Source organism: Podarcis bocagei (genome assembly GCF_964188305.1).
Source record: "Podarcis bocagei genome assembly, chromosome: 1".
NCBI classification, from domain to species: Eukaryota; Metazoa; Chordata; class Lepidosauria; order Squamata; family Lacertidae; genus Podarcis; species Podarcis bocagei.
In genome coordinates, this window is record NC_138125.1 from 115399476 (window position 1) to 115425120 (window position 25645).

At 41.6% G+C, this 25645-nt stretch overlaps 1 protein-coding gene across 2 annotated transcripts in view; it reads right to left on the reverse strand.

The window, feature by feature from the left end:
* ZNF804A (zinc finger protein 804A) overlaps positions 1-25645 on the reverse strand; it is a 273397-nt gene that overhangs the window by 82566 nt on the left and 165186 nt on the right. For both annotated transcript variants that reach the window (XR_014009741.1, XM_081200230.1), the window contains exon 2: positions 22342-22485. Coding sequence is in view for 1 of the 2 variants with exons in the window: in XM_081200230.1 (XP_081056356.1) it covers positions 22342-22485 (144 nt within the window). In the remaining variant the exon portion in view is untranslated. The remainder of the gene's footprint in view (positions 1-22341; positions 22486-25645) is intronic.

The window sequence follows — 25645 nt, forward strand, 5'->3', positions numbered from 1 at the left end:
ATGATTTTAAGGGGCTCCAGTCTGCCTTTGCTGAAGTCAGTGGTAAAGCACTCACTGGCTTCTCCAGGAAACGGAACAAGCTTTCTAATTATAAAGATAAATTTGCAGTAACACCTTGAAGAGCTTTCCTCAACCAAGAAAATTAAAGACAAGTTGGGAGTCATTTTTCTCTCTTTACTTCAAATTTCACTTGACATTTCAATTCCATTTCTGTATCGCATTGGCCTCCCATTTCAAATCTTGTCCAATAGCAAATACGTGAGAGCTTTTTCCAAGCACAGTCAAGACACATAGATGATTACCTTCTGGCACAAGCAATATTTAACCCACCAAAATGACTAATATAGCTGCCTTCAGGCTTAAATCAGAACAGTTATCCAGTGGTCAGCCTCCTACAGTATATGCTGAAGATTGCTGACTGTATCAGGCCCTTTTGAGGCTGGTGGTCTTTTCTTACCCCTGATCCAGGATCTGAAGTTCTTAACATCTAGCTAAATATCTGCATTATCTACTTCTCTATTTCCAACAGAAGCCAGTTCCGAGGCCTCATCATATAGACCTTGGTGGTGATAGCCATTCTACACTATCTGGTAATCAGAGATATAATGGCTCTAGACATGGAGGTTCCTTCTCAGCTGTTATGACACCATCCATGAATTTGCTGAACCTTTTTAAAAGCATTCTGTGTAATAAAATTGTTAAGTTGTCTATTACACAAAGAAGTACAGTGGTACCTTGGTTCTCAAACTTAATCCATTCCGGGAGTCCGTTCGATTCCCGAAACCATTCAAAAACCAAGGTGTGGCTTTCAATTGGCTGCTGGAGCTTCTTGTACTCAATCGGAAGCCGTGGAAGCTGCGTCAGACATTTGGCTTCTGAAAAATGTTCGCAAACCGGAACACTTACTTCCGGGTTTGTGGCATTCAGGAGCCAATATGTTTGGGAGCCAAGCCATTCGAGTACCAAGGTACCACTGTACATTCTTTTCATTGTTTGGTTCTTACCAATTTCCACAACTCCGCTCCCCCCTTTAATTATGAACTAGATTCTGCCAGACATAGACTGCAATCCTAAGGGCACTTACCCTGAGCTCAGTGGATTGGGCTGAGAAGCACTTTTACATCAAAAGGACAGACAATTATGTGTCGGATTATTTCCTACTTGAAAAAAATGTGAGAGTAAAACACACAAACACACCCATTGAACTCTGTTTCACTTGTGTCCAAGCATGGACAAGTATTTTATTTTATTTTATTACCTGCACAGCATCTCTTTGGAAATCACATGCATTCATTATGCATAATGACATGTGGATGGATGACTATTGTATAATGTCTGGGAATACTAAGAACCAGGTCTACAGAGAGGAAAAGGAATCATCTCCACCATATCTATCCCATTGTTTTAGCAGCCTGATTAAAAGAGTATTGTTAACAGGACAGTATGTTGGCCTGTCTCTACACACACCCCACCATCTCACTGGCAGTGTACTTCAAATCGGCTGTATTTTTGCCAAAATGAGATATGTGACTCCTGTGTTATGTATGGTGATTAAAAATCCATCTTCCTTTCTCACACTGAATTGTGGAGGAAATCCACTTGGCTAATTGCAGTACTGATATATGTGACCTGGGGGGTAGCCTTTATTTCTCCTCTGTCTCATTTCTGAAGATATAGGCATGTAAGCAGCTTAGGTTTAAGGATTTAGGGCTGCTGATGTTGCTTCATAGTTGCTCTTTAAGGTGACCCTCACTTTAAAAAAACCAAGACATTTGAATCTTCAAAAGGACGGTTTCTTAGACAAGTGTGACCCCCCCCCCCCTTGGGCAGAGAAGATTGGCTGTCTTCTTATCCCAGGAGCTGGCCTTTGCTTCACATCAAAAATGAAGAATATTTCTATAAAGTGCAGATCGATGTAATTTTCATGCAAAAGCAGATGGTTTGCAAGTAAGGACAAATGTGTTAGCGTGTGGATGTCAAGCACAATATGTTGTCCATTCCACTTCACAGAGAGGTCCATGTGCCTCAGAAGTCATCTTGATCTTTTAAAAGTATCCCACCGCGCTTGCTAGCTAAATGCTAGCTGATCCCTAGGACTAACTTGTGGTTATCATTCTTCTAACATACTTTCCCTTCCCTTTTAACCAGAAGAATATTCATTGATTAATTAGCTATGGCAGACAGGTTTCAAGTAAGGATGAGAGAAAGACCCACACATCCCAAATAAATGTTTCATATCTAATAATAATAATAAAGAGTTTGTTTCACAATACCTCAGGTACTTTGCTTGAGAAAGACCCACCAAATTTGCTTCAGTTTTTGTCCTAAGTAAACTCAACCAGGTGATAATGTGCAGACTTCCCTAAAAAGGTTGCTAGTCTTACCAAAACTATTTTGAAGCAGCCCTGCTGCTACCAAAACAGAGTTGTGCAAAGTCTGGATTACTGCAAACATACTCTTTGTGGGGCTGCCCTTGGGCCTGATCCAAAAGCTTCAGTTAGTGCAGAACACAGCAGCTGCAGTGCTGATGGGGCAAGTGGCTGACAGCATGTAACAGCTGTGCAAAAACATCTGCATTTCTATTGGGTCAGGTTGAAGGTTCTTGTATTAATATGCAAAGTTTTGATCAACTTGGGTTCGGGATACCTCCAGGATCACCTGAGGCCTTATAATCCCACCTCAATTGCTGAGATGATCCACAGGAGTGCTGTTAAGTTTCCCCACTTGTTCCAGGAGCCTAACTTGTGTCTAACTTAGTGTTGCCAGTCTCATGTTCTGGAGGAGAGATTTGGCAGGCATCCTTGCTGCTAATTTCCCAACATCTCTTGAAGACTTTTTTTAAAAAATGCTACCAGGCCTGTTCAGTTGTTGAAACCATTTTGAGATGAGCCAGTCATTTCTGTGATTGCTTTGTATTGTTTTCATTGTATTTAATGATTTATTGTACTTGTAAAATTAGTTGTATAATGCCTTGGCATTTTGTAGGAGGGTGGTCTATAAATAGATTTATTAAATATATATATATATATATATGTGGAAGTGGACCTATATGCCTCCCAGGGAAGTGTGAGGGACAATAGCATTTGTTATTGCTGTTAAAACACTGGCACTTAGGTAGGTCTCAACTGTGTTTATCAGTTTATCAGTTTTATCAGTTTACATTCCCTTTGTAAAAAACCATTGTTGCCTGCTATTGGTGAAAGCCAGAGAACACACTGGAATCTCTATTACAACAACAGGCACCTTACACCAAGACAAAAAGACTGCAAAATATTCAGCCAGGAAATGTAAGAAACACAAGATCGGCTGCTTTGAACAAACTCTATTCCCCCTCCCTTTTAAAAATAAAGTGCTTGAGAGCTATTCCGTGTCCTTGAGAAGCTAGAAGGCAGTGGAGCAGCAGCTACAGTCAGCAAAATGAACCTAATACCCCATTCAGGGAACATTGTCTCTGTAAGGTAGCGGGTGACTCATTTCTCCCTTAAGGTTTCCAGAAATGCTTGCGAGGGGCACTATTCCCCCCGCCGCCATTGCCATTAAATAGTTTACAAGTTTTAAAAAAGTAGACTTTGGTAATGTCTACACAGGAACTGGGAAACTACAGATGTGAAGAGAGACACTTTGGTTAATATAGGAAACCTTTTCTGATTTAATCCCAGGGCCCCATCTCTCTAGATTTCTTAGTGAGGAGATCCCAAAGGACATCAGACTAGGAAAATGATCTAATCCAGTTTACTGAAGAATTCCTAGAGTTCCTCCAAAGGAGATGACACCCACCCCTACAATATGCAATTCGGAGCCCAACCTTTTTGCTGCCTCAGTTATTATTGCCTACAACATGTATGCATAACCCTGCAGTCAAGTTCATGGTGCCGAGGCATAAACTGTTGGGAGAAATATGGCTAGAAATGCTTCAGTGGAGAAACTTACACCAGTAGCTCATAACACCACTTTTTATTGGAGTAATAACATAAAATTATATCTCAATGGAAAGATGATTTAATTAAAAATGTAATGCAACAAAGTTTGTTCAATTATCGGTATTCTATCAAAAGGTATAGCCAAATAACCAGAAAAAGGAAGCACAACTTGCTTAGGTTGATATGCAGTAGCTTTCCTTCATTTGAATGTAGCCAATGAGCATGAGTGTTTAGAGAGCCAATCAGGTGTTATGAGCCATCAAACCTTGGTAATACACTTTTCCCAAAAGGTTTCCACAGTTTTGGCCACTAGTGTAACTGTACTTCCCACCTCCCTCTCTCCTCACCCCCCGGGCCTAGGGTCATTTTGTTTGCTATCTTCAGTACCTTTTCCAGTACTGTGTCACTCCTTTTCAGATGGGGTCAACAGAAGTCTCTACATAGTATCCTAACTGTAGGCCACTATAAGCCCTAAGTCATGGGTAGGGAAACTAAGGCCCAGGGGCTGGATCTGGCCCAATCACCTTCTAAATCTGGCCCACGGACGGTCCGGGAATCAGCGTGTTTTTACATGAGTAGAATGTGTGCTTTTATTTAAAATGCATCTCTGGGTTATTTGTGGGGCATAGGAATTCGTTCTCCCCCCCCCCCCATAAAAAACACCATTCTAAACGCTATTCCACAATTTACTATTATATAAAGTATCTGTTGCAAAATTAATATACGCAAACACATGCTTAAAAGCAACTGTCTATAAAAATGATGTTTGTAAAGAAAGGCATAGTTGGGATTCTTTAAATCCTATCTTCTCACATGGAAAGCAAATTGCCATCTCCCTCTAATCTTTATCTCCCATTTGCACAGAATATCAGGCCCTAACAGTTAATTTTCTTCATTGATACAACACAACTATGTTGCATCAATGAACTCATTTAACTGTTAGGGGCTGAGATTCTGTGTGAACGGGAGATAAAGATGAGGGCTGAACTGAATGTTATCTGGTGAACAATTATGTCATGCAAAAGATCCTATTTGGGGGTGGGGTATGAGCAGAAATATTTACTGGAGCATTACTAAAAATCTTATTATTTGCTTCTATAGATCGTAGTGTAAATGCGCTACTAGAGAGTAAGGTCCATTGAGCTCTCTGGGACTTACTTGCAAGTAGGAATATTCAGTTGACATATTTGAAATGAACCAGCTTGATTTGTACTTCTCAGACTAATATGTGGATTGGAACACAAGTGTCCTTCATTTTTCCCCTTTTCTGGATTTAGTAATACATTTCTTGACTCAGAAATATACCAAAATACATACAATAATCCATGTTTCAATGTGTATTTAAAATGTGAAAATCCGTATAAAATGTGTATCCTGCGGTAAATGTGTAGGAAAAATGCATATTTTGTGTGTGGGGGGGGGGGGGAAATGCTTAATAAGATGTCTGTATGTCTCTCTGTGTGTTTGGGTGGAAGTGTCCTATGAGCAAAGACATATGAAATAGATGCAGACTGGAGATAGGTTGAGCCTAGAAAATTGCACTGCAGTAAATGTTGGAGTTAAATCCTAAATTCCAAATTTTGGTGAATATCAGCATTTAGTCAGCTGAATTTAGGGAAGGTCCAAAAGCATAGCTACAACAGCAAATACGGGCAGCCTCCTTGACAGAATCCCCTGATGTTTGTTCTCTGAAATGGGTAAATATACGTCTGTTTTCAGATATTCACAATGTTTCTCTGGAAATTTCAGCAACCAAAGACGAATTATCTACATTCTATAGCATTCTGGAAAGGCAAAATACTGCCCAAAGTTTTAGAATCATAGAATCATAGAATCATAGAGTTGGAAGAGACCACAAGGGCCATCGAGTCCAACCCCCTGCCAAGCAGGAAACACCATCAGAGCACTCCTGACATATGGTTGTCAAGCCTCTGCTTAAAGACCTCCAAAGTAGGAGACTCCACCACACTCCTTGGCAGCAAATTCCACTGTCGAACAGCTCTTACTGTCAGGAAGTTCTTCCTAATGTTTAGGTGGAATCTTCTTTCTTGTAGTTTGGATCCATTGCTCCGTGTCCGCTTCTCTGGAGCAGCAGAAAACAACCTTTCTCCCTCCTCTATGTGACATCCTTTTATATATTTGGACATGGCTATCATATCACCCCTTAACCTCCTCTTCTCCAGGCTAAACATGCCCAGCTCCCTTAGCCGTTCCTCATAAGGCATCATTTTGTTACTGATGAAGTTCAGTGGGAGTGGTATTTCACCAAATGGTCAGGGCTTTAATACTGTTAAACCAGGAAAGCAGCGATATCATGAACTTTGAATAAATAAACAAATCTCAGAGTACTTAATACTAGGGCTTAAACAATACAGTTTACACCCTCTCAGGTGCTCCATATAAAGGAGATGCCAGGTATGTGTTTCCCAATGAAAGGTAGCCATTACAAGGGGAGAAAAAGGGTAATTGCTGTTATACTGCATCCCAGTTTGACACACTGCACAGTTTAGAAAAGGGAAGCAGAAAAAAAAAGAGGACAGTGCAATCAGTTGGCACCACAGGGGGGAAATTAATAGAGAGGGTGTTTAATTACCTGACTTGGAATTTGGCAAGAGTGTGAGGGTTGACACTCCTGCTCTTAAGAAAAGTGTTATGGGAGTTTAATTATCACAAGCCATCAGGGGCTTGGTTTTATGTCTTCAGAAATGGCAGGGGCCGCAGCACAGTGACACATTGCTTCAATACTCGCTCGCAGGGGGAGGGCAGTAACGAAGAGCCGCCCCTTCCCAAGGGTGAGCGCTTTTTGCAGTGTAAAGAGTTAAAAGGACATCTCTTTCCGCTGTGAGTTTCCCCGTAAGCCTGCTCAGCTGGCAAAATCAAAGCACGCTTAGTGGCGTGGTACCCAGAGAGAACTACCAGGCAAGTCTGTTTTCATTAGTGAGGGGCAAAGGCATGAACTGAAGTCCTTGAAACTTTCCCCCCTCTCGTCGTGTGCAAAACAAACAACAGGGACAGAACCCATTGTGGTATGGTGGTGAGAATGCCCGACCATGAAGCTGGCTGGCTGGGTGATGCTGGGCCCGTCAGAACTCTGAAACCAACCTGGCTCACAGGGTGGTGAGAGGGCAAAATGAGGTGGGGAAGGCAGTGCATGCTATCTGGAGCTCCTTGAAGGAAAGGGGGGCTTTAAATAAATAAATCGCCTATTCCCACTTTACAAATGAAATGCACAAATCCGACTGGGGAAAACTCATCTGCACAGCCCACTAAAGCCCATGCTCCACAGATAAATATGTGGAGAGGCTTTATCGAGAACTAATTTGACTCACCTTTTTCTTTTTATATGTGATCATTGTATGCGGCATTGCGTTCTCAGCTCTCTCCTGGTTTTCCCCTCCCCTCTGTATTCTCATTTTGATTTCTGGTTTTTGTTTTTATTGGTTACATTCTTTAGTCTTACTGCATTTGTATGTGCTTATGTCAGTAACCATAATGTATGAAGAATGACCATCATCATCATCATAATAAAGTTGTTGTTGTTGTTGTTATTATTATTATTAAAAAATGAAACAAAACCTGGGAAGGAGGGCCAATTGAAATGAGCCAGAAAAAAAGTATCATTGTAGACAAACCCTCATATTTCCTCCAGCTACTCAAGGTTTTCATCTTTTGGCCAAGGGCTGGACTAGACATAACACTAAACCAGAGGTAGCCAATGTAGCATCCTTCATATGATGTTGGACTACAACTCATCCCATGCTCTTTAGGACTGATGGGAGTTAAAGTCCAACAATATCTGGAGCACACTATGTTGGCTACCCTAATGCTAAACACATGTTTATCAATAATAGCAAGAAATAGAGGGAGTTTTCATGGAACCATGGCATGTTGGGAGTATAATCCTTGTGAAAATCCCACCTTCCCTGCACGCTGCTATTATCTCTGGAAGTAAAGCTCTGCATTGCACTAATGTGGTACAAATCAGAGGGTGGAGTCTTTCACCAGGACAGAGGTAGGAAAACTTTTCAAACCACATTCCCCTATGGAACCTGTAGTGAAATGGGAATGCGCCATCCCATGCCTTCCTGTCGTCCAGCCCCTCACTTCCACTGGCACCAGAGCATCCCCCTCTCGCCAAACTCAGCAAGAACCAGGGTGTTCTGCAAGGCATTGCTGCTCGTCTTTCCTACCCCAGGGGTGGGAAAGATAAGCAGCAACACTGCACTCCAGAACGCCTCCTTGTTGCCAGCAAGAGAAGGGTGTTCCGGTGGCGGCAGAAGTGGTGGGGCAGGCTGGGCGCCTCCTCTTGCACTTCCATCCTCATGGGTGGGCTGCCTCTGGATCTTTGTATATATGCTAGATTTCAGCCATGCAGTAGTAGCCAGAGGGTTCTACAGACACTCATTCAGTTCTCTGTCCATAGAGGCAAGAGGCTTTGTCATAGTGCAAGGACACATCCCAGCCAGACAAAAATACCTGGGGACAGGGTAGAATAGGACTAGAGAATTGTATGGCCTGGGGAGACCAGGGGCCTGTGAGTTCCAAGAGCCAAATAGAAATGCTCCAGAGGTTCTCCATCCTAGTCTGACGTTCTCCACCTTGCACTACAATGCTGCCCTCAAATACATGGACATTTGATAAGATTTGACTGACTGAAGATGGGTTGGGTTCTGCCTTTAAGCTACGTGTAAAGCAGGCCTGAGTCATATTTGCTCACAGAAGAGGAATGGCAACACCCAGAACAGAGGTATGACACTCTGAAGTGGCCAACTCTTAAAAGCTGACAAGGGCTGTCAAGGTGTCAGAATGAGAGAAAAGCCTGCACAATTAAGCTAACTCATAATGCATTCTCTTGAGAGGAAAAATGTGACGAATTTGTTTGGGGGCAATTGTGTTTAATAAATAGATGTGTCACTTGCTGCATAGTTACTTTCTAAAGCACCCCATTAAAGCATACTAAAGGCCAAAACCTCTCATACCCCCTGTCACATTAAGCAACATGCAGCCATTACTTCATATTTCAGGCAATTTTATTGTCTGTGATAGCACTTAGAATGGGGGAATGAAATGGGTTTCTCAGCAGTGCACTGCACAGTTTTCATTGCAGACATCATCAGAGCCGCCTGCTCACAAAGACAACCATTATTTTATATTTCTACTGTTTCTCCTACAAAACACACGCACACAATACAAAATTGATCCAAATTGCTGACTTCAAAATCTGTTCACTTTGTAACAGTAGGAGCAGCAGTTTTCTTCCCACTCGAAATGGTCCAGATCTTTTCTCCCTTACCATGTCATCTTTGCCTTAAACTCCTTCCATCGTTTGTATGTGTTCAGTAAATTATTAACACAAAGAACATGTGAGTTCAGTCATCCTGAGGACATAATGCCATATAACAGATACGAGCCTGTAGCAAATGTACTGTATGATCTCGATATCTGATTTGAAAATACAGGAAACTTTAAGTGAGTTTACTAATAAAGTTTGTTCTTGCATCCTAAACGAATAAGTTCATCTTACTCTACTGCTCAGGTAAGATTGTAAGCTAACAAAAAACACTAATCTGTGACTTTCAAAGGCATTTCCCCCCTTTTTTGTTTTGTTTTTAAGAATGTGCAAAATCTCTTTGATAAATGTTGTTAGACTTATTATTATTATTTAATAAATTTCCATACCACCCTTCATCCAAGGATCACATGACGGTTGAAATTCTTCTGACTTCCCCTTAGATCTTAAGTTGTTTTGCCCAGGCAGGATCTGTCAGGCTTACGACTCCAATTTTGCCTTACACGGAATTCAGTGGCACTCAAGAGAGGTCCAAATAAATCACAGGCAACTTCTGCTAGTCTTATCAGAACTCATTCAGCCTCCCTCAAAACTCCATGGATAGATTTTGGGAACACAAATTAGACTCTAAATTAGCCCACACTTTCACTTCAAGCGAAAGTCTAATCACATTCCTGTGGCACATCAAATTCCAGCTGTGATTTGCAAGGAAGCTTGTTGAATCATGGAGGCAAAATTGGAAGAGAGAAAAAAAATCATAAGCAAGATAATCAAGAGAATGGTATGACCCACAAATGGAAAGCTTCTTCTCTGGGTTTGCAAGTTCTCAGTCAGCCCCAGAGCCTTTCTGCAGGTCTTTCTACCCCTTTGTATGAATGGAAGAAGAAGAAGAAACTGGGACGTCAACAACCAGTGATCATAAACACTTCCACGTCTCTACAATATTGCACCTTATAATGGATATTAACACATACTGCTTTAGGAATGAGACTTGGCTAAAACACACAGTATAAAAAAAGGGTTGTATCTAAGGCATATTCAGAGTAGACCCACTGAAATCAATGGGTGGAATCTAAAGTTGTATGAGTGAGCTTCCAGTTCTACAATGGCACTTGGCCTTCCTCTTCTCTCTCCTGAAGCCCACACCCACAAATCGGTTCGAGAGGGTCACAGAACCCTCTGGAGCAGTTTTTGAGGGTGCACAGGATGTTGAAGGAGGTAAAGTCCCATTGCACTAGTAGAAATCCATTTCATTTACTCACAGGCAGCACTGGCCACAACCACCAAAGTCCATTGACTTAAATTAGTCTACGCTTAGTAAGACTTTGCAGGGGGATGGAGCTCATCTTCTGGCCCTTTGTTGTTATGATATTTGTCACATGTTCTAGACCTGACTACCCTCTCCCTGGAAAAGTGAGCTTCAGGATTAACCCTGGCTTAAAACTTATGCCAACCGTGAAAAAAGTCTGCTGCATGGAGTGGTGAAAAAAGAGAAAACATTGCTATTCTTGCTATTGCTCTGTGATGCTGCTTTATTGTTTTAATGAAATGATTGTTGTTTTAAATTGCTGCTTTTGATTTTAGCTGCTCCATTAGAGTTGAAGAGAGGGGTAGACATGCTTGCAAATCAATCAATAGCTGTTGCTTCTGATTCTTCAGCAAATTTTACTATCGTATTTCCATCTCTAAAACTGCAAGGGGGAGTACTTCTGTTTTTGAAATGAAAATCCTAACAAGGGCCTTCAGTTGATGAGAAAAGCACCACGGGAGATTTACGCATTCTCACAAAGTGTATAGTGCAGGCTTCCTCAACCTTGGCCCTCCAGATGTTTTGAGACTACAATTCTCATCATCCATGACCACTGGTCCTGCTAGCTAGGGATCATGGGAGTTGTAGGCCAAAAACATCTGGAGGGCTGAGGTTGAGGAAGCCTGGTATAGTGTCTGCTCTTATTTATGTTCCCTGAACCACAATTGCAAGTGGTTCACGAATTCACCTAATCTGGTGTGGACAGATTCACCTAATCCATTGTCCCTTTGTGCATTTGGAGTTCGCATATCCATTGAAGTGAATGAGGGAAAGCATGTACGGAGCGGAGTGCTTGCATACATAGAAAGCTCCTGTGTCTGCGCTGAATCACTTGATCGGGCTGCAAGTATGTTGATTGTAATTCATAGGCAACACCAAGCATTAGTCAAGAAGAAGGACTAATAGCTAATCGCTTTTAAAATAGGAGCTGGAAATTCTGTTCAGGCTAATTTCCTTCATTCCACTGCTTCTCATGTCAATACATCCTGTGGGATTGCAGCGGTCGACAGTGCTGGCTTATATTTGCAATACCAACATTTCAGAAGAGCCGTTTGCCAGCATACGCTCAGAGATGACTCAGGCTGGCCGTTGCACAGCCGCTGGGCATTTTAATGTAGCAGCATTAATCATTAATGACCTGGAATTAATATTATTATTTATTATTCATTATTTGTAATGCAGAGGTGCCTAGGAGGCCCGGTCAGATCTAATTGAGGCTGAGAGAACAAAGGGATGGTGTAACACAGAGGCAGAAGAAAGGCAAAGATAATAGAGGCAGGAAGCTATGTCAGCTTCTATTATTCATGTGCAAAGAGGTTGCAGGACTCCGTACAGGATTTCTCGCAGGCTGAAGTGTAAGTAGAAAGTTCAAGCTTCTACATTCCAAAGGAATCAAAATTCAGAGCCCACTGCTGCAACCCCAAGCTGTATCTTTCTCGATAAGGAGTTTGAAGATTCTTGGTAATGGCTGTGGTCCTCAAGCAGCCTTGTGAATTTCAATCAGAACTCAGCAGGCACAGAACGTATGCTTAGTGCTCTGGCCCAGCCCTTGGGATTGTGTCATCCTAATATAATAGTGTCTAAAACATAATCAGATTATTCAGCATGAGGGACAAAGGCAAAAGACACGAGGCAAATGTATGTGGGATGCATTATTAATAATGCAACTGCAACAGGCACCACCTGGTCTATGCCTTCTAGGGATGTAAGAAGGCAGTTATCTCCATTCCAACGTGTATTCATTGCAATCAGAGCTGTTTCTGTTCTGCTGCACTTTGGCTTCCACATAAATCTAGATGATTTGTCTCCTTGTCAGCTCTCACTGAATTAAATGCAATTCATTACAGTGGTACCTCTGATTACAGACACTTCAGGTTACAGACTCCGCTAACCGAGAAATAGTACCTCGGGTTAAGAACTTTGCTTCAGGATGAGAACAGAAATCGTGCTCCGGTGGCACAGCGGCAGCAGGAGGCCCCATTAGCTAAAGTGGTACCTCAGGTTAAGAACAGTTTCAGGTTAAAGACAGACCTCCAGAATGAATTAAGTTCTTAACCCGCGGTACCACTGTATGTCATTAATTACATTATTTCAATGTGAAGAAAACATCAGAAAAATGAGACAAGGGAATGCCATTATTTACATATCTTTTGTGGATGAAAAACAGCAGCTACAAATAACACTAATTATATCTGTTTACCTGATTTCCATTCCTGACCTCAAAGCAACATGCAAGCTGCAGGAATTTCTGCTCCCATGTCCACTTAGAGCAGAATTCCCTGCCACCCCTAATGCCTGCCTCCCCTAGCAGTGTGGGTACCACTTCTAAGCAGAAACCTTACATCCTACTGTCATCCTTGTTGGGCAACATGGATCAAATTAGGTACAGCCTGTCCTCTGCTTCACCTAAACAAGACCCTGTATAAGAGTTGAGGAAGCTAATGGCAACCACACTCCTCAAGCCTCTGAGGAACACATGGCTTGCCATTGCCCAAGAGAGGACCTTTCTCCATGCCCTCACACTAGCCAGTCTTGGCACATCAGTTGGGTGAATGCTCCCTTCACCACTAAACTGTTTCAGGACGTTCACCTTGAGACGGACCAGGAAGATCGACGAGATCCAATGTCAAGTTCCACTCATTTAAGAAGGTACCTAAATGTTTGGTCCTGCCACTGTATCTCAACATAAGCCATCTCACAATATTTTTATGAGGGTGTGGGGAATGCAGACTGAGGGATCTACCTTATCGTTGTGCTCCTCAGAAGGAGGATGGGTGGCTGGGAAAGAAATAATAAATGAATGTTGGTTTCACAATACTCAAAGAGACCAATGCAGCTACTCTGTAAAATAATACCCAAATAGCAATGTTTAAAAACATAGGTCCAGGATAGAATGGCTGAAAGAAAAAGGAGAGAATCCAATACAGCACTATGAAGAATGTTCTGTCAGCAGAAGTTTCTGCTTGTACAACAGAATGTCCCCATGTCATCTACCCATGTCATCCCAAATCTGTCATAGAGGTTTTTCCCAACCCTCTGGAGTAGATTTGGAGAGTGTGTGGAGTACACGTGGGGGAAGGAGAGAGGGGAAGTCCCATTCTGCAAGCAGAAATCCATACACTGACAGGACTCATCATTAGAGGATCACCCACAGTCGTGAACCATTGTGCTGTGAGATCCCCAAATTCCCACAAGAGACTTGAATGATTAATCAGGAACACAAAACAACCTGAATGCCTCTGAGCCAAAGTATCTTTATTGGTGCATTTCAGGACCAAGCATCTAATCTTGGGCTGTGTGTCTGGTGAAGAACTTGCTCCTGGGCTCACATCACATATTCTTGATGGAAAAATATATGTAACTAATATATCTATGTGTTTCTTCTCATAAGAATAAAACCATTTATTCAACAGAGCACCTGGATTTAGATATTCTGCAATAAAACACTGATGCTGAAAAAGGCAGTGATGCACAACAGAGCCCCCAAGAGGGTATCCTTTTACTCCAGTCACTTGCAACGTAATGGATGCCCCTTATTTCCACTTGTTCCCCTTCCAGGGAAGATAATGGATGTCTCTTATTTGAGATACCACACCTCTAAGAGTCCCTTGCTTTTTGAAATATTGATCCACCTGCTCTAATTCAGGGTCACAATTGATAACTGTCTCTTCGCAAAAGCACAGGCTTCTTGCAGTACGTTGGAGCTGAAATTTCAGAGGTGAAACAAAATCAATGCATTACCTCCCTGCACTTCTGCAGCAATTCCAGCTGACAGATCAAAGTTGCATTGGGCCAAAGTATTCAGGTCTGCATGTTTTGGTACTGGGTGGTGATGGTGGTGAGTGGAACAAAATTACCATTGGTGATTGGATTAATCTTGTGGAAAAGCAATGAAAAACTTTTGGATCTGAGTGAGTGGGCTGACTTTAAAAGATGAGGTGGCTGAGGGTTCTTCTATTTTCTTTCTTTCTTTCTTTCTTTCTTTCTTTCTTTCTTTCTTTCTTTCTTTCTTTCTTTCTTTCTTTCTTATTAGGAAAAAACACCCCCCACCAAACTTTGCTGCTTCAGCTACCTAGGGTAGTCGAATGACATTCTGTTTGAAATTTGTGACCCATTAACCAACGAAGTGGCATTACATCATGATGTCGCATTCTTCCTTATGTATTAGGAAAGGAAATGGGGAGTTGACTCATCTAATCCAAACTTCCTGGACCAATGTGCAGATAGGACCATTCTTTGATTTTGCCTGCCTGCTGGAAGTTGCTGTCCTCAATTGCTTTCTTTTCTTTTTCAGTGTATGATGTCATACGGTGTCACTGAATAACATCAAAGGCTTTTCCATGAGCTCCAAATCCTGTCTCTCAAGAGCTATAATTCAGTTCAATCTCATTTACTCCTGTGCAGCCGATTTGTTTTAAAAAATGCCTCCTCCAGTCCACTGTCTCAACAATTACTGTGTCTTCACCACCATTATCATGGATTTCCTTTCAGACTTAGTGTTCTAGTCACATTTTCTGGATTTTAGCAGAGTTGTAAGTTAAGTGGGATTTCTGTTTCTTCACCTTCTTCAAGGTCTAGCACTGTCCTGTGGCTTCGGCAATCTTACCTTACTCAAGGGAATGCAAATGTCAGCAGTTTTAAGACAGTGTGGGAGGGAAAGCTAAAGAAGCCTCTTAACGCAGCTCTATTCCTCCCCCTCGTGATTGGCACGATTTATGTAGGTAATAAACAGGCAGAAAATGACAGCAGGTTGCATGATTATAATTTCAGCAATTAATGCTGACAATGCGGTGTTGAAACAAAACCACGAAACAAACAGTACTGCATTTAAAATGGACAGTAAAAACAGTAGGACTTGAGGATATTTATTGTCTAGGTTTTCAGACCATTGTAAGAAGAGTCTGGCTACAGCAGGCCAAAGACCCCTCTAGTCCAGCATCTTGTTTTAACACAACCAACCAGATGCCTAGAGGAAGCCTACAAGCAGCACCTGGGTACAACAAGACATTCCCACCTTGCGATTCGCAGCCACTGGCTTTCAGACAGTGGAGGTCAAACATAACCACTGTAGCTAGTAGTTGTTGATAGTCTTAATCTCCAAGTATTTGTCAAATTCTCTTTTTAAACCAACCACCACAACTTGCAGGAGGGCATTCCTTGGTTTGTGCCCTATGTCAAGAAGCACTTTCCTTTGCATGTCCTGATACTAACTTTTGGCTCCATTGGATAGCTTTGGATTCTGGTAATATGAGAAAGGAAGAAAAACATTTCTCTACCCACTTTCTCCAAGCATGCACAATCTTATGTACTTTTATTTTGTCCCCTTCGAGCTTTTAAATTTAGAAACATGGTGAACAAACACCATAACCTTTCCATGTAGGAGACTAACTCCATCCCTTTAATCGTTTTGGTTGCCCTTTTCTGAACCTTTTCCAGATCTACAATATTCATTTGTTAGATGAGTTAACCAGTACTTCACACAGTATTCCAAAAGTGGAGCACCATCATAGATTTGTATAATAGCATTGCAAAATAGCCATGGAAGGATAGGAATCAACTTTAAAAGGAGAGTTAGATATTTTATAAGCAAGGTATTTTTTTTGTTTGTAATCTGATGTTTTACCTGTGAGAGACAGAAAATTATCTCATACCAAAAAAAAAGAAGTTACTTAATTATGCTTCTGTCGGGGCTTCAGAAAATGTCATGAGTAGCAACTGCTTTGGGGGAATGGGATGGACTGTGTTATAAGGCTTAAACAAAACTTGAGGAGACTTAGTAGATGGATTTTGCCAAAGTGTCTTAGTTAGATAGCATGTTGGCTGGCTAGAATGTTGCCTACCCATCAGAAATGGTGCCAGTTGCCTACATATTGTATTATTGATTGAGCACTGGAATTGCACAACATCCTTCTAAAATTAATTTATAATGCAGAGGCAAATGATAACAACAAGCTTTTTGCAAAGATCCTGGTCATTTCTATCCAAGGAAAATCAGAAGAACCTGTTTTCCGTGGAGTAACAGTGAGCAGAGAAAGATGAGGAGGGAAACCACTGTCTGATACTGCATGCAAGAAAAGTTATTTCCATAGTATCAACAACACAATTAGTTCTTCATATATGCCCATTCTGATTAGGGAGAAGCTTTTCCACTGATGTGGTCTTGTGAAACAAGAGAAACTGAGCTAAGTTTCAAGAGATGACAGCAAACTTTTTGTCAAGGAGTTCCCAAATGTCATCAAATTAGCTGCCTGACTGCGTACGAGGACAAAAGGGACACAAAAGAAGAGATATCTTGATTTGCTAACAGGTTTAACAATAATACTCTGTACTTCCCTAAGTGTTTGGAATGCTCCACACTGATGAGCTCTGGTGTTAGCCAGCAATTTTCTGACAAAGATGGGGCAGCCTTTACCAACTGACTGTTGCAACTAATTGTTTGAAATAATGAGATGCCATTTAGGAAGAGCAATCAATAGCAGAATGATGCCAATTAACTTCTAAGAACTAAGGTCATGATAACAGGAGGAAAGCTGGTACCAGAGATGTCCAGAAGACTCTTAGTTCCAAAACTCTCCCAAAAGGTATAGAGGTGATAATAATAATAATAATAATAATAAATTTTATTTATATCCCGCCCTCCCCAGCCGAAGCCGGGCTCAGGGCGGCTAACAACAATAAAACAGTACAAAAGTACAACATAAACAACATTCTAAAATCATTCATTATAAAAATTAATTAATTCAAGCCACTGGCAACCATTGGGCCAGAGCTCTGCGAAGATTGCCGAGGGAGGGAGTCAGGCTGTGCCCTGGCCAAAGGCCTGGTGGAACAGCTCTGTCTTGCAGGCCCTGCGGAAAGATGTCAAGTCCCGCAAGGCCCTGGTCTCTTGTGACAGAGCGTTCCACCAGATCGGAGCCACAGCCGAAAAAGCCCTGGCTCTAGTTGAGGCCAGCCTAACCTCTCTGAGGCCTGGGACCTTCAAGATGTTTTTATTTGAAGACCGTAGGTTTCTCTGTGGGGCATACCAGGAGAGGCGGTCCCGTAGGTACGAGGGTCCTAGGCCATATAGGGCTTTAAAGGTTAAAACCAGCACCTTAAACCTGATCCTGTACTCCACCGGGAGCCAGTGCAGCTGGTATAGCACCGGGTGAATGTGATCTCGCAGCGAAGACCTCGTAAGGAGTCTCGCTGCAGCATTCTGCACCCGCTGGAGTTTCTGGGTCAGTCTCAAGGGCAGCCCCACGTAGAGCGAGTTACAATAATCCAGTCTGGAGGTGACCGTCGCGTGGATCCGTTCTTCCATTTAAGTCCAGAACTGATTTTTTAATTTTATTTATTTGAAGGATTTAGATGCCACATCCTAAAGACATGTTCTTGGGGCAGTTTCAAACAGATTAAAAATGCATGTAGTAATTTAAGAAAACATACAAAAAAGCATCACCCTTTTTTTTAAAAAAAACTCCACAAAATATGTAGAAAGAAGAGATTAAAAGGCCTAGGGAAATAAGATATTTTTTACCGGCCACAAAATCCAAATAGCATTTCAAATAATATTCCTCAACCCCCACCCAAAGTTTTATTGATTGGTGGTGAAGAGTCATCCCACAACAGTTCACTAAACATGTCTGATAAGGACAGTGGTGGATGTACTAGGAAAGGAAGGTAGGAAGGTAGGAAGGAAGGACAATGAGCCAACTATCCCTTTGAGGTTTGGTAATCTAAAAAAAGCTACACTTCCAAAACTGTCACAGTGGCAGATTCCCGTGACACAAAAGTTATGTAAGAACTGATATAAGAAAGAACTACTGTTACAAAGAGACAGAATACCCAACAGTTCAAATGACGTAAGTAGAATAAAAAAACTGCTTGCCCACATTTTTGAAAAGTATAATATCAGCATAAGTGAGGAAACCACAACAATAATGTTATTGCTAAGAAAAGCCTCCACAAACAAGCCAGGCCTCCACAATTTGTGCCCCACCAGCCATATTTAGCATCCAGAAATTTCCACACAGAAGCATTTTGCTCGCCAATTTCAACACTGCTTCTACCCTCAGCACCCATTTTGAGCCCAAATACAACATTCTGGTGCTCTTCCTCTAGGTTGCAAGTTCTTCGCCATTCAGGTGGGTGTGTCCAGTCAAATTTAGCTGCTCACGCCACTCTTGCTCCTCTGATTTTTTTAAAATTGCAGTCTTTATTTATGACTGGATCACACGCCCAGCTTGAAATAATGGGCTTCTAGCATGCAAAGATGCTCTGCTGCTTGAAGAAAGATGATTGCAGTCAAAATTACAAAGAAGTTCTTTGCTTTGCACGAGCTGTTGTCTCTCAAGATGCTTTTATAACACACTAGTTTATAGGCTGAGATAGTCGATGTAGTGCTATCCAGATGCTGTTGATCTAGAACTCCCATCATCCCTGGCTATTAGCCATGCTTAGATAATAGTTGTAGTCCGTGATACCTGGAGGGCAGCACATCGGCTATCTAAGTTAAATGTTATAACCTATGTCTTCCTTATTCACATTTTTTTTTAACTTGTAATGCAACCTCTGGGACATTCCAGTGCCACACTATAAGAAATATCCCACTAAGACCTCCATAAGATCTGGAAGAAACATTTTCTCCTTCTGCTCACAGTCGGGTTTTATTTAATCCAAGCCCCTTAGTTTCTTGCTATTTATTCCATTTTGTCAAATATTTATACAGGATGCTAACAGGTGAAATAAGGTATAGTCGTTTTTCCTCCCTTAAATATCCTGTTTATCTGTCTCCAGCAAGATGTTCAGTTCTCCACACTTCTATGTGAATCATAAACCACTTAAGGGCTGAGAGATAAATTTGTGTGCTAACAGATTCATGTTTACTTCTGCTTCAAATTAAAAAATGGAGAAGGGGGGAAAGAACACAGAGAAAAAAATAGTGTTAGGTCAAAAGACATTTTCACTGGAATACAAAAACAGTACTGGAGGAAATTAAATAGGATGAAAATCCCCCTCCCGCTTTATTGACCCATTCACATGCAGTAAAAATGGGGGGGGGGGCATTATGGTGAACTGGGGGTGTATGAGCAAAAGTTGCCATATTTTACAGGGAGAGCACTTGCTGTTTGAAAGCACGGCTTCTTATTTTTCTTGTAAAGTAAAGACGTCCAAATTGTGGACCTGATCCTTCAGACACATGTAGCCCTCTAGCCTGCATGGCAACTGTTTGGGTATGATGGGATTTGTAGTCCAGGAACAATGGAAGCGTCACAGGTACTCCACTCCTGCTTTAGGGAAAATGCAGTCCCATCCAAAAGAGGTTTAACCGTACACTATTCACCACCCTCAGTTTTCAGCTGAAGTGTCATGAGTTTGAACTCTCAGCTCAGATCTTGTGATCCCATTAGAGGACAATGTGTCAAACATTATTATGAGCTAGACTTAAAAAACCCCCAACCCAAAACATTTAAGTATGTGCACTCAGAATTCCCAGGTAAGTGTCCTTAGAATTGCATCCTGTAGCAATTGGAAGAAACCAATTTTAGTGTACAGTGGTACCTCGGGTTAAGTACCGGTACTTAATTCGTTCTAGAGGTCAGTTCTTAACCTGAAAATGTTCTTAACCTGAAGCACCACTTTAGCTAATGGGGCCTCCTGCTGCTGCTGCGCCGCCGGAGCATGATTTCTGTTCTTATCCTGAAGCAAAGTTCTTAACCTGAAGCACTATTTCTGGGTTAGCGGAGTCTGTAACCTGAAGCATATGTAACCTGAAGCGTATATAACTCAAGGTACTACTGTGCTGTTATGTGCCACCCCAATCTCTGAGGGGTGTGAGATTCCAAGGGTACCGGGCATGCTTATCAGGGTTCATGTTTTCTTTTGGAACAATGAGGCACAGCGGGGACTGTGGTGTCTTTATGATATATGGTTTTTTAATGCATATTTACAGCCTGAATCTAGAATTGAGAAAGTTCAGAGCATTCAGATTCCAATAGGGTCTCTTGCTTCTCCCATAGGCACAGCAGACTTGGGTCTCAGAACAGAGAAATCAGCCATGCTCTCTGTCTCTTTAGGTTATCACAGTCAGCTATCACATGGTGCCCCTGACCCCCATTTCTTCTTCCTTGTTGCCACTAACAGACTGAAAAGGATTCCCCCCCCAGCCTACATCACCCAAACTGAAATCATAAACCCACTTAGAAGAAGGGGCTCCATCCCTACCATTGCTGTCTGGCACTGAGTGTCCTGATGACTCATCTTTTGATTACTCATCACCAGTCTTTGTCCCCCTAATAACCCACACTCAACTAGCAATCACTAGACTGGCCTGGTTTGTTAACATAAACTTAATTCAGGGGTTCAGTGTTTGGCATAGTTTAACTCTCCAAACCTTGATTAATTTCTAACTTTTATTGGATCCAGGAATTTAGGGTGTCTCGCACCTCACAAACTCTCAAGTCACCTTTTTATTTGCCTGGTTTTGTCATTGCACAACTTGAAAGCTTGCATACAAATAAGACACAAACATCTAAAAAAGAATACCTTAACTATTTTATATGTCTTATATTCTCCGATCTTGGGGTCAACATGACAACAGCTGTCTGTACAAGGCAAGCATTCAGGCCATCCGCAATTACTGTGGATGTAATTGATAAGAAATCAAATCAGGAGAGCACCAAGGATGTAATCACTCATATGGAGCCTTGCAAGCTTTAATCAGCAGATTAATCCATTAATGCTTTAGTTGATTAATTGGTTAGGAGTCCAATATTAATCAGTGAAGGCAAATTTTAATTGATGGGGCTGAGAGTGGAAGAAACCCTTGCTAATCTTCTGAAGCTATTTTGGTTCTGGTGCATCAGAAACAGGGAATAAAATATTAAAGAAGGAACCATTAGTAGTCATGCTTGTTTATTAAATTGTGAGTTTTCACACATCCTTCAGAATCTCAAAGATGCCAGTACTGGAAAGTTTTATAATAGAGAAATAAATTTTAATTACGGTAATTAATTTTACAATTTCCATCCCAACTTTTAGCAACATTTTAAAGTGCCTAATATTATAGAAAAAAAAAACAGTGCAGTTGTGTACATGTTTACTCAAAGGTAAGTCTGGCTGATTTCAAAGGGGCTGACCTCCAGGTAGGCAAATATAAGATAGTAGCCAAACACAATAAAATATAATAAATCAGCAGAACACCAACAAGTGATTAGATGACGTCAAAAGGTGTTGTCCCACACTTTCCAATGAATTTTTCTGTCACTTTCCTTATCTCAAAAAGTCAGATCTTTTGCAAGAAGCGGGCTTGTTGATCAAGACTCTATGGTCACATCCGCACAATACACATAAAACACTATTAAACCACTTTAAACAGTCATGACTCCCCCCCCCCCCGCGCAAATCTGGAGACCTGTAGTTTGTTAAGGGTACTGGGAGTTGTCAAGAGACCCCTATTCCCCTCACATGGCTACAATTCCCAGAGTTCCTTGCAAAGCGGAATTGAAGGGGTCTCTGTTTACCACTCTCAGCACCTTTAACAAATGACACTTCCCACAATTCCTTGTGGGAAGTCACGACTGTTGAAGGTGGTGCCACAGTGCTTTAAATATATGGTGCAAATGCGTCCTATAATTCTGCAGCCTGAATTTGCTGGTATGTGATAGAATCCAACCCCGAATAGTGACAGTCTGTTAGTACCCTCTTTTTCAAAATGATGTGCACTTGTTCTAACCATAGGTCTTTCATTTTCAACTAGGGTTTCAGGCACAAAACAGCAGTGGAAAAAATAACTTTGCTATTTACATCATTTTGGCAGTCATGAAAATGCAGGCACTTACCTGTTTGTGAGCGTGGTCATAGGAGTTGATGTGATTGTCAAACTCCTGATGCTTATAGTATTGTTTATCACAAAGTTCACAATAGAAGTTGGCTTTAAGGTCTTCCAGAGCCTTGGCGATTGTATTCTCCTTTTCAGCATAATCCTGTAGAGAGGAAGAGTAAGGATTCTTAGTTGTTATTCCAACGTTACAAATATGAGGGACGGGTTGTTGGTTTTTTGTACTGGGTAAGTTAATCAAATTTGTCAACCTGTAACTAAAAACTTGCTCTTACTTGCTTTATCAGCAGAGGAGCATAACATTTTTGCACACTCCAATTTGCACTTCCAACTGACAGCTACCTTTAGGGCTAAGGAAACATGTCTTTTGATTTTATGGAAAAGGAAATAAATAAAATGAATATTTATCTTGCTTACGGCTGTGTAAATGTTAATTTCTATCTGTGGTGGGGGGATGACGACGACGACACACACATTAGTGTGGTCAAAACCTTCAGAGCATAAATACATTTCAGCAGAACACATATGGAAATTAAGACAGTCATTTAATTTGGTTACAGGGCTGTTTTCAGTAAACAGTAATAAACAAATTGCTGCTTGAATATTAGGAATAAAAAGGGGGAAGGGAATAAATATGTAGGAGGATGATTCTACAACTGAATAATTATTTATTATCAGGCTACAACTGAATAATTTTTTTTTTTTAAATGGCTATAGTTTGGGGATGGGCAATCTGTTGTCGGTGAACTACAACTCCCTTCAACCCTGACATGCCGGCTGCGGCTGATGGGAGTTGGAATCCAACGATATCTGGAGGGTCAAAAGTGCCCCCATCCCTGGCACAGGCCATGTTTTTTGCTGGGGTTGAATCAGCCAGTGATGAAAGAAAGACTGCCACTTACTGTGGCCTCAGTAGCATATACAGTATAAAGCAGGGGTCAGCAAACTTTTTCAGCAGGGGGCCAGTCCACTGTCCCTCAGACCTTGTGGGGGGCCAGACTAGATTTTTTGGGGGAAATGAACAGATTCCTATGCCCCACAAATAACCCAGAGATGCATTTTAAATAAAAGCACACATTCTACTCATGTAAAAACACCAGGCAGGCCCCACAGAGATGCATTTTAAATAAAAGGACACATTCTATTCATGTAAAAACATACTGATTCCTGGACCGTCCGTGGGCCGGATTTAAGAAGGTGATTGGGCTGGAGCCGGCCCCCGGGCCTTAGTTTGCCTACCCATGGTATAAAGTGTTCCTTGGCTTTCTCCCTTTACATGCCACATTTAACTTTTCCTAATTTTAGAGATGAAGAATTGATGCTTTTGAATTATGGTGCTGGAGGAGACTCTTGAGAGTCCCATGGACTGCAAGAAGATCAAAGCTATCCATTCTTAAGGAAATCAGCCCTGAGTGCTCACTGGAAGGACAGATCCTGAAGCTGAGGCTCCAATACTTTGGCCACCTCATGAGAAGAGAAGACTCCCTGGAAAAGACCCTGATGTTGGGAAAGATGGAGGGTACAAGGAGAAGGGGATGACAGAGGATGAGATGGTTGGATAGTGTTCTCGAAGCTACTAACATGAATTTGACCAAACTGCGGGAGGCAGTGGAAGACAGGAGTGCCTGGCATGCTCTGGTCCATGGGGTCATGAAGAGTCGGACACGACTAAATGACTAAACAACAACAACAAGGCAATGGCGATACACTCATTGATTGGATGCAAATGCTGAGCAGCACCTGACTTATAGTGAGACAGACCATTGGTCCATCAAGCTCAAGGCTGTCAATACTGATGGGCAGTGTGGCTCTTCAGGCTTTCAAATACATTCCCCAGCCCTTCCTACTGGCAATTGACAGTTCTTAGACAGGCTACTATGTATCGATCTACTAAGTCCCCATTTTCTTCCCATCTCAAAGGACCCTCACAGCCCTCTCTTTGCATAGCTAACCTAAATCCTGAATAAATGTGAGGATTCCTACTCAAGCAAAACCTCTGAGGGATGTTGAGGATTCCTTAAGACTAGCAGTGCATCTTAGGGGGGGTTTCTGTATCTTCTGGCCAATTTTGCCTAAATGGAAATTCAGAGTGCATCTCAGGTGTGAGATATGAGGAGCTACACAGGAAAGCTAAAGCATTTTGATAAGAATGTTGAAATCCCTAGAAACCGTTCTCCATATTTCTCAGTGACGAGTGGCTGTTTTGTCTTCCTTCTGGCGGGGTTATGGCTCTGCATGCAGGAAGTCCCAGATTCAGCCCCTGGAACCTCTTCTTGAAACCTCTTCCATCCATCAGAAAGGATGGAAGGACCTTGACCTGAGTTCCAAGAGAGCTGCTGCCAGACAGAGAAGACAAGAATGGGCTCCATGGACAAAAACTGGCCTAGTAGGTGATAATTTCATCTGTTCCTAAATACTTATTTTCAGTGTTGAACATTGCCATCTCCCACAAACAGTGATTGCTGCCTTCTGCAATGTGTTATGTAATAAATTCCCCATTTTCTTCACAGGCAACTGCACACACACACACACACCCTAAATGCACACCATAACTGTGCAGCTGGAAAATTGTCCTGAAGCAAAACCTGAAACTGATGTATGCCAATGGAAAAACCAGTCCGATCATTTTAAGGTGCCACTAAATCCTGCCATGCTTGTGATGGAATGGCTGCTTTACTACAGTCTTCTGTGTGTTCTACATGAGTTAAGTATTTGCTACTGCAAAATGACTTTTTTAAAAAAGGGAAAAAGGAGTCCCATAAAATCGCTTGATTAAGTTTTTAAATGTTAGGCAAGCAGTTTTGCATGGAGATATGGTTATTATTTATTATTTATGATGCTCTTCTGGTACTTTAAAACGGAAGAGCTAAATCAAAGGGATAATATTATTGCATATGAGCGTGCAAATACCAGATGATATCAACGAGCTCTTGCAGACCTTTCCTCGCTCTTATCATTTCACAGAATACGACCAGGATTTCGCAAAACACATTATTATTATTTACTAAGCATATTTGGCTTATGGATGAATAAAATTGGGCATTCTGGTGTCTTCTGGTTTGATGTAAGTTACCTTAAACTGTGGGAGAACAATATAGTTAGTCAAAAATTAACCTCAGCAGGTTCATGAGACAGTCTACTGGTTATGACTTGCAGAGGATTTGTACTGCATTGTGATAAAGAAGCAGCATTATTGACTGTGGTATTAATGGAACCTCCTGGGTGTCCTCAATGATATCAGCAACAGCAGATAAAACACTCAAAAAGACAGCTTGCCCACCGCAACTGATCTCTCTCCGTATTGT